Genomic DNA, 15330 nt, shown 5'->3' with positions numbered 1-15330 from the left:
TCAAAAATATTATTTCAGCAGAAGCCCTTACAGCTCCTGATATTTTGATGGAAAATGACTAAGTTCTTCCTACATTTATGCTTCTCAGGTGGTGATGCACACAGGCTGATACTGTTTCAAGAAATCATGAACACGTATCAGTTGTTAGTCAGTCTTGCTGTTCCAGCTAAATTTGGTGAAATAAGTAGTGGCTCTGATTTTTTAGGACTAAGAGGACTTATTGTCCAAAACTTTCAGGAACACTTGCCCTCTGAGTTAAGCACAAGATGAATTCAAGATGATATTAAAACGTTAAAGTCATTCAATAAGAAAACATTTTAATGTAGTATAATGTGTATGAAGTCTTGAAACATGCTTACAGGAATATAAATGCATTAAATCAAAGAGATCAGAGGTGTCTGAACTGGGGGGTTTTGTTTGGGACTGGGGAAATAGTCAACACTGCAGAGCGACCGCTCTGAGAGAGTTTAAATAGTAAGATGTACAGAAAGTTAGGTTTGAAGGAATTTTAGCATTTTGGTTCAGTACTTTTGTTGTTTAAATTCTCTGCTGACATTTTAGTGTCCACAGGAAGTAGAAAGAACTTCAAAATTTTGTTACAAATAGAGATTGTGGTCTGAAAGATGTTACGTTATAGAGCTTTTAGCAGTAAGTGAATCAGCTGAAATTAGACTGACGGAGGTTATTATTTCTCCTGATCTATTTAAGTACTTGTTAATGCTTTCCATTTACTGCTGTTTCATTTATAGGATTAATAATCAAGCACAAACAGAAACCCAGGTATAGTAGATGAAATTAATTTTCTTCTTGCTTCGCAAGGAAAGAATAGCTATACAGGAATAATTACAACATTTTGTTCACTTCCTGTACCTTAGGAGGAGCATTTAATACCCCAAGCACTTTAGCTATTTTAAGGAATACAGAAACTTTAATGTCTAATAAACTGTCTTGACTTAGTTTTCTCTTGCAACATAGTCCTTAGTCGGGTGTTACCTACTCAGATACTCTTTTTGTGTTGTTTTATTTCTCAGGATCTAGCACTTTTGATGCAAATACAGGCCCCCCAAACACCAGCTAGATATGTAGAATGCAAGCATACAGTACATTACATTTGCTGTTTGAAGTCTAAAACTGATCTTCCAGTTAGCTAACAGAAACAATCCTACGTGTTAGTCAACAGAGAGAAGTCATATTAAGAAAAATAAGGTTTGAAATAGCAGAAATCCACAGTAAAGTGTAAAAAAAGATTCATCTTAAATCATATATATTATGGCAATACAGTATATGGAATGGTACAAAAAAATTTTACTCTTTTAAGTCCTTCAGTTCCTCAGGAAATGTGGGCAAGAGCAACTTTATTTTGCAGATAGGAAAGCATTTTATCATAGTGGCATGTCAACCACCGATACATACAATTTGGGAGTGACTATACATGTAGCTTGTCTATTCAGTGTTAGAATTCTATGATCAAAATTGAAAAAAGTCAGAAAATTGAAGAATATTGAAGAGGACAAGGCTTGGGTGAAGAAGAGGGTTTATTGTTCAATATTTGAGTCTTGTTCTCTTATAAAGCAGCCCTAAAATATAAGTAAAGGATTCCCTCTGGAGAAACAAACCATTGTCACAGTTCCTATACTAAATTCTCATTCTTAGAGGGGAGGCATCCGGAGTAATTTCCAGAGATTCCTATATTGCCAAATGCACCTATGAATAGAACACAGCTGGCAGTAAAAGAGTCAGTTAAGGTGTAAGAAAGCAATTGGGCATTGGAATAGGTTGTCTGAGATAAGGTGGCTGAAAAATCCTGATTCAGACTTGCACCGGGGCACTATCGTAACATTACATGGCTAGCAAGGCAGTTGACCTCAGTTTCTCATCTCCCAGAAAGTGTTGCTGAAGGGTGTTAGCTCACTCACTCTCCTCTGCTGAGCTGATCATGGAGCAGGACTGCAGCATTCTCAGTAGCACAATGGTCCTAAAAGTTTTGCCTCCTTTCTAAGGAGCCTGGTGGAGGGCTGTAAAGGTCAATGTCTCCCTCAGTCAGACCAGCAGGTCTACAGCTTATGTACAACACATCTTTTCAGGGAGACAGATCTGTTTCCTTCCTTTTGTACCACGTGTAAAAAAGTCAAAGAGTCTCCTCGCTCCATCAGAATTTCCACAGCCAATTGTGTGGTTTGGTTTTCCACCCACATCCCCAAGGGACTCCTGCTCTTATCTCTCCAATACAGCACCTGCAAGAATCCATACCAAATCTAATCCTCATATTTCTCTCCCAGTAGTTTAGGTGAGGAATTCCTCAAACCAAACTTATTTACTTCTGGGTGTTTTCAAAATACGATTTTTCAGATTGTTCTTTTTTTTAAATTTACAGGGGGCAATTTTAAAGCCCTCCTTGCCTCCGCTTGCAGATTTCCCTTCATCAAGGCTCTACCGCAGCACACAATGTATAAAGTCTACGTACAAGTTCAGTTTACATTTCAAATACTGAACGGAACACTGGATGTTCTATTTTATTTGCTACATTTCAAATATTTATTAACCACAGAAACAGTTCCATGTTTCCTATGGCTTTCAAGCTCCAGGCAGGCCTGGTTTTTTCATTTTACAGATTGCAAAAAGAAAACAAATCACAGTGGCTTCAGATGAAATGCAGGACCCAGACTGGATTTATGGCTCAGTGTAGCAAACTCTCTGCTTGTCTCCGCTCTTATCTCAAGAGCTTTCCAGGCCTGTGTCTCAGTGACATTTTTGTATGCCACGCTGGATGGTGCATTTTCTCAGTCCAGTGGTACTGCAGCCTGCATTTTCTTCAAGCCATTACTACACCCTGTCCTGTTGATGTATTCTTTAGCAATAGTAATGGCCACTGTAGACAATCCCATGGTGATATATTACACTGCCTTACTGTCATGACAGCTGATTAAGATGTCTTTAGAATAATATCTTTGTCCTACTAATAGATGTGCTCCATTTCAAACATTATTATTCTGTACATTTTTAACAATTATACTCTGTTGTTCTTAATTCCATAGCCAGCATTCTGCTATAAGGCAGGGCACTTTATAATAGTCTCTTCAGTCTTTCATTTATTACTCCACTGGCAAACTGCATCCTCAGTGTTTCACCGTCCTGGCCAGTCTCCATTATTTAAAGAGGAGATAATGCAGAGACTACTGCTATCAAATTAGACAGACATTTTTGTTTGGGAAGCTATGCAACTTTGGTTAGGTTGCTGTTGTGACCACAGTCATAGCAGCTGAGAGTATATCCCAGTGGAGGAGTATAACTTTTCTGTCTGACCTAACAAAGACCAGAGCTGGCACCTTCATAAGGAGTTCTTACAATGAGCTAAATATGCTGAATTTAGCCTCTACTATGTGTGGTAACAAAAGGATGTAATTTCTTCACTGTTACTGTGAAATTGCAGTGCAGGACATGAAATAAAATGTCCTACATTTTACATTAACACATTAACTGTGGTTTGACAACTTAAGGGCATATAGTGTGCTTCCAAGTGTCTTGTATTACCTTCTGGCTTGTCGCAAACTCAACAGCTAGACTTGACTAGATAAACAGATACCTCATTTAAAATTATATCACAAACATGGGAAATTTAAGGGATCGCCTAGTTTCAAAGCAATGCAGGATTGCTTCCAACTGTGCACTACAGAGGTTGAGAAAGGAGAAGATAACTTCTGAATTGCATCAAAGATGTGTGAATTGTTCTAAGGAGACCATAGGACATAAAGTAGCAAGCCTGAAGGCTTGCATTTGCTTTGCAGGAATTCCAAACTTTGTTACAAATTGAGTAGCCTAGAAATAGGCTCTAGTGGGAGCCTAGAAATAAATGTACCAAAACAAACCCACAAACCTGAAAAAAAAAGTACCATAGAAATTCACTTGCAGTTTAGGTTAAGATCAGATTTGAAACTCACAGCTGCTCTTTCATTGATGTAAAACTGTGCTGAAAAACTATTTGTACCAACACCCTGGTTCCTCATTCATGCTTTATAAACCTTTCAACAGGTTTTGTTCCACATGAGAACTTTAAAGTATTCCACCGATACCACTAAACTTGTCTTGGTCTCAAGAACCTAACTTCTCTGGTTGTACACAGTCACCTACACGCACACTTACCAACAGCATTCTGACATGCCAGTTGGAGCTCAAACATTTTTACTCTAGGGGAAAAAAACAACCACCACCACCCCAAAAAAGAAACAAAACAACCCCCCCCCCCCCCGAAAAAACCAACAACTCCAAAAACATGAGAAGGTTTCCCCAGCACTTGAAACATGCATCTGACGTAGAGCACTGACTTTCACACGTGCATAGGTGGACTGCATCTGTGGAGCACGGGGGTTGGGACTAGATGACCTTTGAAGCTCCTTTCCAACCCAAACCATTCTGTGATGCTATATCATTTGCTTTTTGTCCTTTTGGAAGCACCACATAAATGCCGCATCCTCTTCCCATGCTGTTCAGTGAGAGTGCAGCGCCCCCCGAGGTAGGTGCCCAGGGAAGCAGCACATCAGGCTGCTGGTTCTGGAGCAGGACAGGTCAGCAGAGAAGATCTGAAATAGAGCAAGGTTGAGTGTCAAATAGATGCAGTAGTGCAAGATGGGTGGGATCTTGAGAGCAGCAGATACGGGGTGAGCTGAAAAGGTGGGGATGAATGTACTTGTTCTAAAAAGAGATGACACACACTCACCCAATCCTGTTTTCATGCATAGTGAGACAAGGTTTTTCAAGGTTTTTAGAAGTAATTACTTTCAGTAAAATAAACTACATTTAGTTTGGCTTTAATCAATGAGAAATCAAATGACAGACATAAATATTAGCGAGACTAAGGAAGTCATTAGCAGCATGATTTTAATTATTTACATTACAAATCACTTCCTGTAGACAGTACTACTCCACTTCATGTATCTGATGGTAATTCAGCCTCACTCTAATTTTAACTAACTGTTTTTGTCTTGTTTCAGAATTTAGCTTACGAAATCATCCTTACACTAGGACAAGCATTTGAGGTGGCTTATCAGCTTGCACTACAAGCACGAAAAGGGGGCCATTCTTCAACCCTCCCAGAAAGCTTTGAAAATAAACCCTCCAAACCTATTCCCAAACCACGCGTTAGTATTCGGAAGTCAGTGGTAAGTAAAAGGTAGCTGTGCATGCAAAAAAACCCAAAATTCAGCTATACAGTTAAGAGTTGATATATTAGAAGCTGTAAAAATAAATCTGCCTGTTGAATGAGAGATGCTGCATGTCTCAGTTGTGCCTCCTCTGCTCATCAGCTGGTGGGGTTGTGTCACTCCAGCACAGGTAGCCATTTCAAACAACTGCCATGTCAGGTCCTTCCAGATGTGGCATGGCTCTTTTAGTACTTACAGAGCTTTACCTGATTCGGTCTACTTCCAATGTATTGTGACTTTTTTAAGTGCTGGGGGTCACAGCCAATGCATACAACTAGAGCTCTGAGGTTCCATGGGCTTTCCTGATCTCTTGTCAAGAAATAAAACCTGCACCAAACTTGATTGGTACACAGTCACTACATATGTATCCTAACCAAATTACAAATCCAAATCAATTGACAATTATCTTATCAATCACACCAAGCAACTTCTTTTCTTACCTTTTTTTGTTGGACCTTCCTGTTCCAAAACTGGGATTTAATAGACTTTTTCAGTAGTTTCTCTGGAATCCCAAGCTCCTAAGAATCCAAGCTCATGGCAGCCTACATAGTAATTGCCTTTAAAGTGCCCTCCTGAAGTGTATAGATGACAGAGAAATATTCTTTTATGGTAGAGTTTAAAAACAATTATTAAATACAGTATGAATTATGAATACAGGCATAAGATGATTTGGGAGGGAAAAGGCAAAAAATGACTGCACACTGTATCATATTCACTGGCTATAAAATGAGAACCATACTCTCCGATATTTAATGATTGGTTGAGAGGATAGGGAAAATAAGTGTGACTGTAGACTTTGTCACCCATTACCACAGAAACTTCCTCCATAAAATTTTAAGATAGAACATTTCCTGATATCATCAACTGTCTCAGTAGCAAAAGGACTTCTCAGGATCAAGGATGGCTGTAATAAACTACGATGCCCTATAGCTTGGAGGTAGACATACCTCTAATCTAAAGAGGAAAAAGGGCAACTGTGGGTACACGGGAGTGTAGACCACCACACTTGCTGCTGCAGGACGTTGTTGATACAGGATTTGTTCTGTGTTCTATTAGTCCAAAGAAAAAACTTTGCCAGAAATGCTGTGCACAGAGATGGTAACCCTGTATGTTTGCATTTAAAGCAGATAGATCCATCCGAACAAAAGACTCTTGCGAATCTACCATGGATTGTTGAACCTGGACAGGAGGCCAAAAGAGGCATTAATACCAAGTATGAAACTACAATTTTCTGATACAAAACTGTCCCCCCTTCCTTGTTGTGCCTTGCACGCCAAGCAGTCACAGCACAGCCTTTCCTTTATGGCAACGTTTCAATCCAGCAGAGAGGAAGACTGCACTGTATGAGTGGCCTTGTAACTAACAAAAAAGGCTGACAGTCATTTCTGGTGATGTTCTTCTTCCTGCAGCACTGACAGAAGAATGACACTATATGAAGACTTTTAAAATTACAGTCCACAAGAGGAGTGAGAAACCTTATTTTTCACGCAGTTCTCCCTTGTGACGCTGCCACAGTGCTTTCTTTGATTTCTTATTTTAGAATTCTACTTTTTAAGAAGTAAAAAAACTAAAGGTCTCTAAACTAACACTAATGCTGCCTATGAGTAGAATATTTGATTGGTTTTTTATTTAAATCTTGGCAGTTTTTAATTGAAATAGAACCAGAATTAATAAATAGAGTATCTGTGAAACCACTGAATTCATTAATAATTACTGTGTTGAATAAAGAACTTATTCAAGTGACAAGAAATTAGGCACCCTGATTTCTGTATGCGCTGGTTTTATATGTAATCATTGGTGTCCTTTGATCCTCTACAGAAATAGTAACTTCTTGCATTGTAACAAAGGATCAGAGTTTTATGAATGGTTAGAAAAAGGTATTAATAATGCACAGAAAACATTTATTAGATATTTTTATGGAAGAGAAGTACTATAGGAAAACATGTGAATATTTATGGAAGGAAGCCAGATTAATTATGACAAATATTGTTTATTTTAAAGTTAAGTAAACCACTGCTATTGCAGCACTATGAAAAATGTAAAAGTTGTAGCATCAGTGCACTGGATGTTCCATGTGATCAGTCTGGAATGAAAGTGGAATGGTCGTTCTACTACACCTACATATAGTTTATGCAGTTCAACATTGCTATAGCCATGAATTCTGCTAGTATTTTTAAAAAACAATCTCAGTGGTTCTAAATAAAGTCAAAACCATGGATTTTTGCTATCAAGATTTCTGACACAGAAAGCTTGTTTGGAAGCGTGTTGATAAAATTCTACTGCAAAAACATTTTCTAAGTAAAAATAGTGAGAAAAAGAAAATATTCCAAAGTAATAAAAACATTTTCATGGAACAAAACAGTTAAGCATTTGCTTAATATTTGATTAAATAAGATTTACTTACCTTTTCTTTGAAGTGTTTTAAGTTTTTTAATGTCTGTGGAGTATTTGTATAATACCATGATGTATATTTATGTAGAACTGAAATTATAACAGTACAAATATCACTATAGGAGAAAAATGACATTTTAACGTATACTGTTCTATCCAGTCAAATTGTGAATCATTTTGAAGTTCATTATAGAGATATTGATAAATTGTGTGGTTGTCTTACTGTTTTTTTAATTATTATTTCATATCCAGCTGAGGTTTTCAGTTAGAATCATCAGTTGGTAAATTCCAAAAAATGGATAATCGAACTTGGTTTAAACCTGATCATTGTATATGGTTTAGTTAAACCTAATCATAGCGCTGAGTGATGACATACTTTTAATACAGTATTCAATTTACTTGAACAAAATAGTTCCGTGTACATATTTTTGCCTATTCACTGTTGATATGTACGTAGTCAACTGACAGTAAAAAAATAACACTAAAAATATGGTACCAAAACGAAAATTGTATAGGAGAACAGTAAATAGTAGCCTCACTGCAACAAATACTTATGTAAATATGCTTGGGCTTCCAGTTATAAATTTTGTAATTTTGTCATTTATTTATATCCTATAAAAGCACACAAAATAAAATGAAGTTGTACAGTCCCAGTGCTTTGTGCATCGTTTCTTCACTGCTAAAGGAAATAAGGGGCCTGATCTAAAGGATAATGACATCAGTGAAAGGTCCTCCCCTCTCCTTTCCCTGCGTTCACTGGACTTTGGATCTTGTCCTGTGAAAACCCAGGCATGGCTATGGAGACAGTTCTGGTTTAGAATACAGATTTTGTTTACAGATGGCAAATACTTCACACTTTAAAGTCCGGAATTAACTAACTGGGTCTTTGGTACACTACTGACTGCTGACTTACCATGTTTAATCACACCCTATAAAGACTCACATAGGGAGTTATGTTAAAACACGTTCACTTTAGGCACCAAAAGTACAAAGTCGCCAAGTTTTCAGGCTATGAAACTGGGGCACCTCTTACGTTGCTGAGTGACCCCTAAAGCTAAAGGATGAGACAGGAGCTGCAGCACAACTCTGAGTAGATGTAAGGGAAAGGAGTGAAACAACAGGAAGAACAGACAACTTGCAGGAATTTGATCAAGGCTCATCAAAGAGGTGTCAAGCAGGTAACGTGGCACAGTAAGCAGCTGAACTTGTTTGGGAGAGAGAATTGGGGCAAAAGAGACTGAGGATGGCTAGCGAGACTGATGAAAGATGAGACAGATGAAAGAGTGGTGGGGCAGGGAATGAATGTGAAGAGAAAGTTTTGGGGACACAGTGAGGCAGTGAACAATTGGATCTCCCACAGCAGGCATAAATTGAGACTGGAAAGGAGAATTAACAGGTACAAGGCACTTCTGTACTTGCAGAAGCCTGAGATTTTAGAGGGAAACATTTCCCTCACCAATTGACACTGCTGCAAGTCAGATGGAGAGAAGTCCATGGGCTCCTCTCTGACATGGGCAGTGATTTCTTCAGATCCAAAGAAACTCCTACAAACCCGCACTAACCCAGAGCAGTTACCACTTGATGTTTAGTCTTTTTTGGTCAAGGTGACTTTCCATTCAGTTTCCTATTATGCTGGAAGTGGACAGTAAGGGGACAATGATCAGTCTTAAGAATGAAGGTATGGAAAAAGCCAGGCATCTCCAAAAGATCAGAAAATGAGGAAATTTGCTATTTTTGACCTCTATACTCAAGGTAAGAGGGAAGCAGAGGCAGTCAAAGAGAGTATATGAAGAAATGGAGCATTTGGATGTTGCAAAACCAGGAGTTAATTGCAACAACTGCCTTACAGTGGGAGGGTGGAGAACAGGCAAGAGAGATGATACAGAAGTAGGTTGCATTTGACATTGAGAAGGTAAGGAAGTTGGAATCAAAGTGAGGTAAGTGTGGGTAACAAAGGTTTTTGAGAATTATTTGGGTAGTGAGGTCTCTAATATGCAAGGTAGAAAAGCTGCTGGCAAAAAGCTTAAAGACTGGAGAAACTCCAGTGGAAATTTATGTGGAGGACATGGAGGGTTTCCTAAAGCAGATGTTGCATTTCAGACTCGACATAGTGACTCCTTCAGCCTGGTCTGGTGTTTATTAATAGCCAGAAGAGCTACAGCTTACAGCTGGCAGGAAAAGACACTCAGCATATCTGGTTCTGGTATTCCGCCAGTAAGTTTATGAGAGGCTGCCTCTCCTTCAGAACAAGTGTTACACATGCCTTGCAGTTTGAAGCCAACACCTTAGCATCAAAAACTGGCAAGGCCATAAAATGACCATTGAGAAGAGAATTATCAGGTCATGAAAAAGGTTGTGCCCATCCCTTTGAAAATAAAGCAGCATACTAGACAACTAATAAGCTTTCACATCCAATTGTGATAGTTCATAGCTTCCATCCTAGGTTAAAATAGGCAGTTCGTGCTATGTGCAGAACTGTCATTTAATTTTGCCCTAGATTTCTTTCAGTATGTGTTGTTTAGCTGTCCTGCTTCACACTTCACTGGAAGATGATGTCTTAGGTTGTCATCAAGACAACAGCCTAGAAATAGTAACTTCAACTGTGCCCAAACTACCAGCCTGAAGAACTGACCCTATGGTTACTGTGTGGCAGTAACAAGCATGTAAGTGAAAGACATGGCATAAGAATTAGAAACACTATTGAGATGGTGGGCATTTACCCATCCACTTAATAGGGATATCTATTATCTCATATAAAAAAGACCAGCTGAGGGGAGTCAGAGAATAAAGGACTCCTAACTTGCTGGAAATATTGACAGGATTTTCAGCTCACTGGAAGGCACAAGGGGATAACGCTCAGGCTCCTACTGAAAAGCTCCACAACTGTTTAGTTCTCTATAACTTCTTTAAGTGAACCAACTTCTTCGCTGAACTAGCAAACTGACCATACTACCATAAAGTCCACTTTGGAATACACTGGTTCTAGTTAATTTCCACACCTGTGAGTTGATAACGCAAGCTAGACAGAGGCCGATCACAAGCTCAGCTAGCTGAAACTAACACACAAGAATGATTTGCAGCCAGAGTTCACACTAGGACATAGATTTGGTGGATGATATCCTTCCTACTGACTGGACAGTCACACTCATCCTCATTACAAACCTGAATGCAAGCAGCCCAAACACTGCTGTTCTACTGAAAAGGCAGAAAACGCAAGAAAAAGGCCTATGGTTTTCACCTTTCAGGAAAGGTGTGCTGCAAATGCAGGAATGGGAAACGGCACCTCCTTGTCTGGCTCCCGCTCTTATACAATACCATAAAGAAATTTCTCTTCAGTCCTACTTTATATGCATTTGCTAGTAGCACATCTTTTACCCTTCCACCGTGGAAGTCAGGTACATCAATATCTTTGAGAACGTGGCTCTGGGTAAAGTGAAAACAACTAAACAGATGAAAATGCCATCAGGTATGTAAATGAAACAAAATTCTCTCTCTCTACTCTTGCCACTAAGAGCTTGGAAAAGAAAACTATCTTTGTATCAATCTAAAATCTGAATTCAAAACATTTTACAAAAGCTTAACATAAAAAGCGAAAGGTAGAAACTGAGTGCCTTATGCTTCTTCCAAAAACAGGGAAAATACATCACAGATTTAACATCATAAGCTCACTTAATTGCAAGATACAAACCTTTTTATGATTTTTTTAGACCATGGCAACTCCTATCTTCAAGTCATTAGAAGAGCTGCTCAAATTCTCCAGATCCTCTTCCAAAGCTACATGTATTATAATAATAAAATCCAATTAAAAAAACAACAATTCACACACAATGATAAAGATGGGTCAGTGCTTGAGAACATGTCCAAATTTCAAGGCAGTATATTCATTATCATCTTTTCTAAGCATGTAATAAAGAATACAGAAAGTCAGAGCGAGACAAAGGAAATGGAAATACGTTCAGAACAGAGAATGCCTAAAGAGCATTAAATTTATCCTATAGTGACACCATGAGGAAAAAAGACTACACTAATTTCAGAAATGCATTAGATGCAGTGCAGCCTTCATTCTTCTGCTTTGTAATTGTTGGATAATGATAATTGCCAGGCTGCAGAATTAAGGGCTTGAGCATGTCTCTAAGCAAAAATATTCTAATGAATATAATTGAGGGTAGCACTACTTATTTCTTTAATTTTGTTGAGAAGATTAGTAGTATTTTTTTAAGTTACCTGTATATGTTTACACTGTTCTATATAGTCTGGAATATATTAGTGATGAATTAGGTGAAAATTCTTTATTGGAATTGAATGAATCTACTGAGGCGTCCAAGTATCTGGGAATACTGTGCATGAGCAGAAATTAATAAGATGTTAGATCAATTATCATGGCCATGTCTCTGTCACAGCCATTACATTTCACTCAGCTACACTTACGTAAAGCTTCAAGAATTACTTAGGCTAAATACCTCAAAAGCCTGGAAAATTAAACTGATTACTACAAGCAGTAGTAAAAAAAAAGGAGAGTACAAAGGTGCCATCAGCCTCTGATGTGGCAGGAAAGCCCTCAGGTGAAAAGTATTTAAGTAATTCCAGCTGGTGATACACAGCCTGTCCTCCTATGCTACAGAAACAGATGGAGTAGAACATCCCTGCCAATCTGACTTTGGGCAAACCTATTTCCCAGGCAGAAGTCTAGTCACTGTATGACACAATCTACAAGGAAACTGCACTAGGAAAACAAAACATGTTTCACCTGAAAGCATAGATCACCTGTGTGCAGTGCTGCACTTCCTAAGCAGCCAATCTCATAGACTCATAGAACAGTCAGGGTTGGAAGGGACTTGAAAGCTCATCCAGTTCCAATTCCCCACCATGGGCAGGAACACCTTCCACCAGAGCAGGCTGCTTAAAGCCCCATCCAACCTGGCCTTGGACACTGCCAGGGATGGAGCAGCCACAGCTTCTCTGGGTAACCTGTGCCAGTCAGTGTCTCACCACAAAGAACATAAACCCATAACAATCAGCAACACCTAGAAACATTCTGTGGTGTTCAGGATAGATTCTCCCATATAACCTTAAATGTGCCATTCCACGTTTTAGTCAGGACTGACTTCAGGTCAATAGTTGCCTTGGCCAGCTCTTTCAAAACACCAGAATTATCGTATTCACAATCCTTTAGACATTTTTCATTTTTTCAAGGTGTGATTCAAAGGACACTTCATCTTATCCATCTCAGACATTTGGCTATTTATTATTTGGACTCACCAAATCAAAATTCTTCAGTTTGTAAAAACGCATCCTTGCCCCTGTTCTGTTAAGATTATAAATTTCCTATCCCTGTGATTAATATATTCCAAATGTATTGTCTTTCCAACATCATATTTCATAACTGTGTCACTGTGATCAATGAAATAAGCTGCTTTTTGTTAACTGCATAAGTTTAATACAAATGACCTCTCATTTACTTTGCTTACTGATATTTCACTCATTAGTGTACAAACCCCTATCAGTCACTTTTATACTTTACTTTGCAATCTAAAATATCATAACCATCCCCTAACATATTTATCTATGTTTCACTGCCATCTTCTACACCTCTTTTTTAATGGATGTCATGTAAGATAGCATCTTGTTCAGCAGGTTTGGGGGGCTCATGTATTCAGCAAGAAAAGGGGTTCACATCTGTGGAACTGTAACTCCCTGAACCCTTTTCAATGATTCCCAGCTTGAACGCATCCTACATTACATCTATGTTCCCACCTATGCCAAAAATAGGTTTCCTGGAATTATTCCAAATCTGTAACTCCCTGATCAAGGTGATACCCTGTTATACAAGGAATATGCAAGCAACGTACAAATAGGTGACACTTGAAAAACTGCTAATCTTTACACCTTGAATTTAATTTCATAATTTGATTTCATAATCAAAATTTCATAAGGGTTTGCTTTTCAAGAATGTCTCCACTGATCCAAAGCCAAACGTGTGGGTGTTTTTCATCTCGCTGTAGTTGATCTAACTTGTAAAAAGGAGACTTTTAACTTCCTTTCTATAGTTTCTTTCAATTACATAAACATTCCTGTGAGCAACTCAGTAAGAAGTTGTGACAGATTTAGAGCTGCCTGGTGATAATTTATGAGTACTTTATGTTAGCCTGATTACTGAAATGTTTGTTATATGGCTTTACTTGTTTAACGTAGCAGAATCTGTCAGGGAAAAAACAACTCTGAAAAGGAAAGATAGATAAAGGTACCCAGTTCTTACAGAAAAATGTCAGAATTATTTGAATATCCTATTCAAAACAGACTCTAAAACTGGCTTAGAGGAAGAAAAAGCAAAGTAGCAAAGTCCAAGAATCTGCAAAAGCAGAATTTGTGTTTCAGATTGAAAGCAAAAAGTGCTTAACTGTTAAAAATAAGTAGTTCCATCAGTCTCTATACAACCATTACAGTTACATCTTTAACATGCCACTGCTACTGGAATATCTGTGCTACTATCTCTGACTGCAGTCACTTAAATTGTCTTTACTTCCTCTCGGGGAGAAGTTCTGCAGTCCTCCTGTTTGGACCAAGTCCTTGAGTTACAATACCCAATTGAGCTGTTCTCGCTTTGAAGTTTTGACTGTGTTTCCAATTTTTCCCTTCAAGGAATCTCATCAGCCATGAAATGACTTAGAAATAGGAAAAAATATCTCAGTCTGGCCATTTCAATAGGGAAAACCACTTTCTTAGAACTCAAATGTTGCACAGAACACATTCAAAACAGAAGACACCCAAGCTCAAAGCTGCTCACTAATTTCAACATCCAAACTTTGTTTTTGTGAGAAAGAAGAGTATATCAAAGTTAAGATCACTTTTATTTTCTGCTAAATTCTCATAGTATTCACTGTGATCAAATTCTCATTTGCCAGATAGATTCTTGCTTAACAAAATGAACACATGGACAGATACATATCTTAAAATGGTTTCTAGTCCATGACAGAACTCAAATAAGGAGCAAAGTAAGTGATGCAAACTAGAGGTACAAGCTCTGTGAGCACTGTGGTTCAATTTTTTAAAAGCAGATCTAATTTGTATGAAAACTGAAATATATATATAGGAAAATCATTTTTAGGTATGATCTTTATTCCCCAGACTCACATTTTAGCATAAAAAAGCAAATATAATGCAAAATACGCTTGTGTAACAGCTTGTTGGAGATCATTATTTTTTTCACTAATACACACTGAAGAAACCAGAGAGATCCAGAACACAAACTGAGAAAATGCTTCATTCCACAAGGCCACTCTGGATAAAAGAAAGGATAGTGAAATACAACTTTGTTCCAGCAAACCTTCCCCCAGCATTACCAATACTAGAACCCTGAACAGTGGAAAACCCATTTGAAAGCAGGTAAGCAATAGTAACAAAGGACTAAATATGAGATACAATAAGGGGTAAAGCAGAGAAACTGCAAAGTGTAAAAAGCTGCAGAGGTAGTAGAACTTTAAAAGCAAAAATAGACCATAAATTCAAGGAACAGACTTCTTTCCATGTCTACCACAACTGGTATTTTAACCCTTTGAACAAAGATATTTTTTGAAAAAGGAGATAAACCAATCAAATTAGCTTTTTGCTTACTTCCATCTACCATGCTTAACATATTTTTAACCAAATTTAAATGCTCGAGATAAACTGTGAAGAAAATTACGGGCCACATGTAGTTAAATTGAACTGTACCTGTCTCTCACAGGTTTCAGTTGAAGTTTTG

At 38.1% G+C, this 15330-nt stretch overlaps 1 protein-coding gene across 13 annotated transcripts in view; it reads left to right on the top strand.

Annotated features, from left to right (window-relative positions):
• ANKS1B (ankyrin repeat and sterile alpha motif domain containing 1B) overlaps window positions 1–8242 on the top strand; it is a 425238-nt gene extending 416996 nt beyond the window's left edge. For 9 of the 13 annotated variants that reach the window (XM_061357101.1, XM_061357080.1, XM_061357107.1 and 6 more), the window contains 3 exons: window positions 4989–5156; window positions 6323–6411; window positions 6608–8242. In XM_061357101.1, coding sequence (XP_061213085.1) covers window positions 4989–5156; window positions 6323–6411; window positions 6608–6644 — 294 coding nt within the window. In that variant the 3' untranslated portion in view covers window positions 6645–8242. Of the gene's footprint in view, window positions 1–4988; window positions 5157–6322 lie in introns of all 13 variants that reach the window. The other 4 variants (XM_061357094.1, XM_061357155.1, XM_061357164.1 and 1 more) reach the window with 2 other exon arrangements.
• The last annotated feature ends 7088 nt before the right edge of the window (window positions 8243–15330 follow it).

The sequence above is a fragment of the Neopsephotus bourkii genome, unplaced genomic scaffold, assembly GCF_033783945.1.
Source record: "Neopsephotus bourkii isolate Nb327-2 ecotype Australia unplaced genomic scaffold, CSIRO-AGI_Nbou_v1 NB_107, whole genome shotgun sequence".
In the NCBI taxonomy this organism is placed as follows: Eukaryota; Metazoa; Chordata; class Aves; order Psittaciformes; family Psittacidae; genus Neopsephotus; species Neopsephotus bourkii.
Note: the sequence above shows the minus strand (reverse complement) of the source record. Positions and strands in the feature narration are given on the sequence as shown.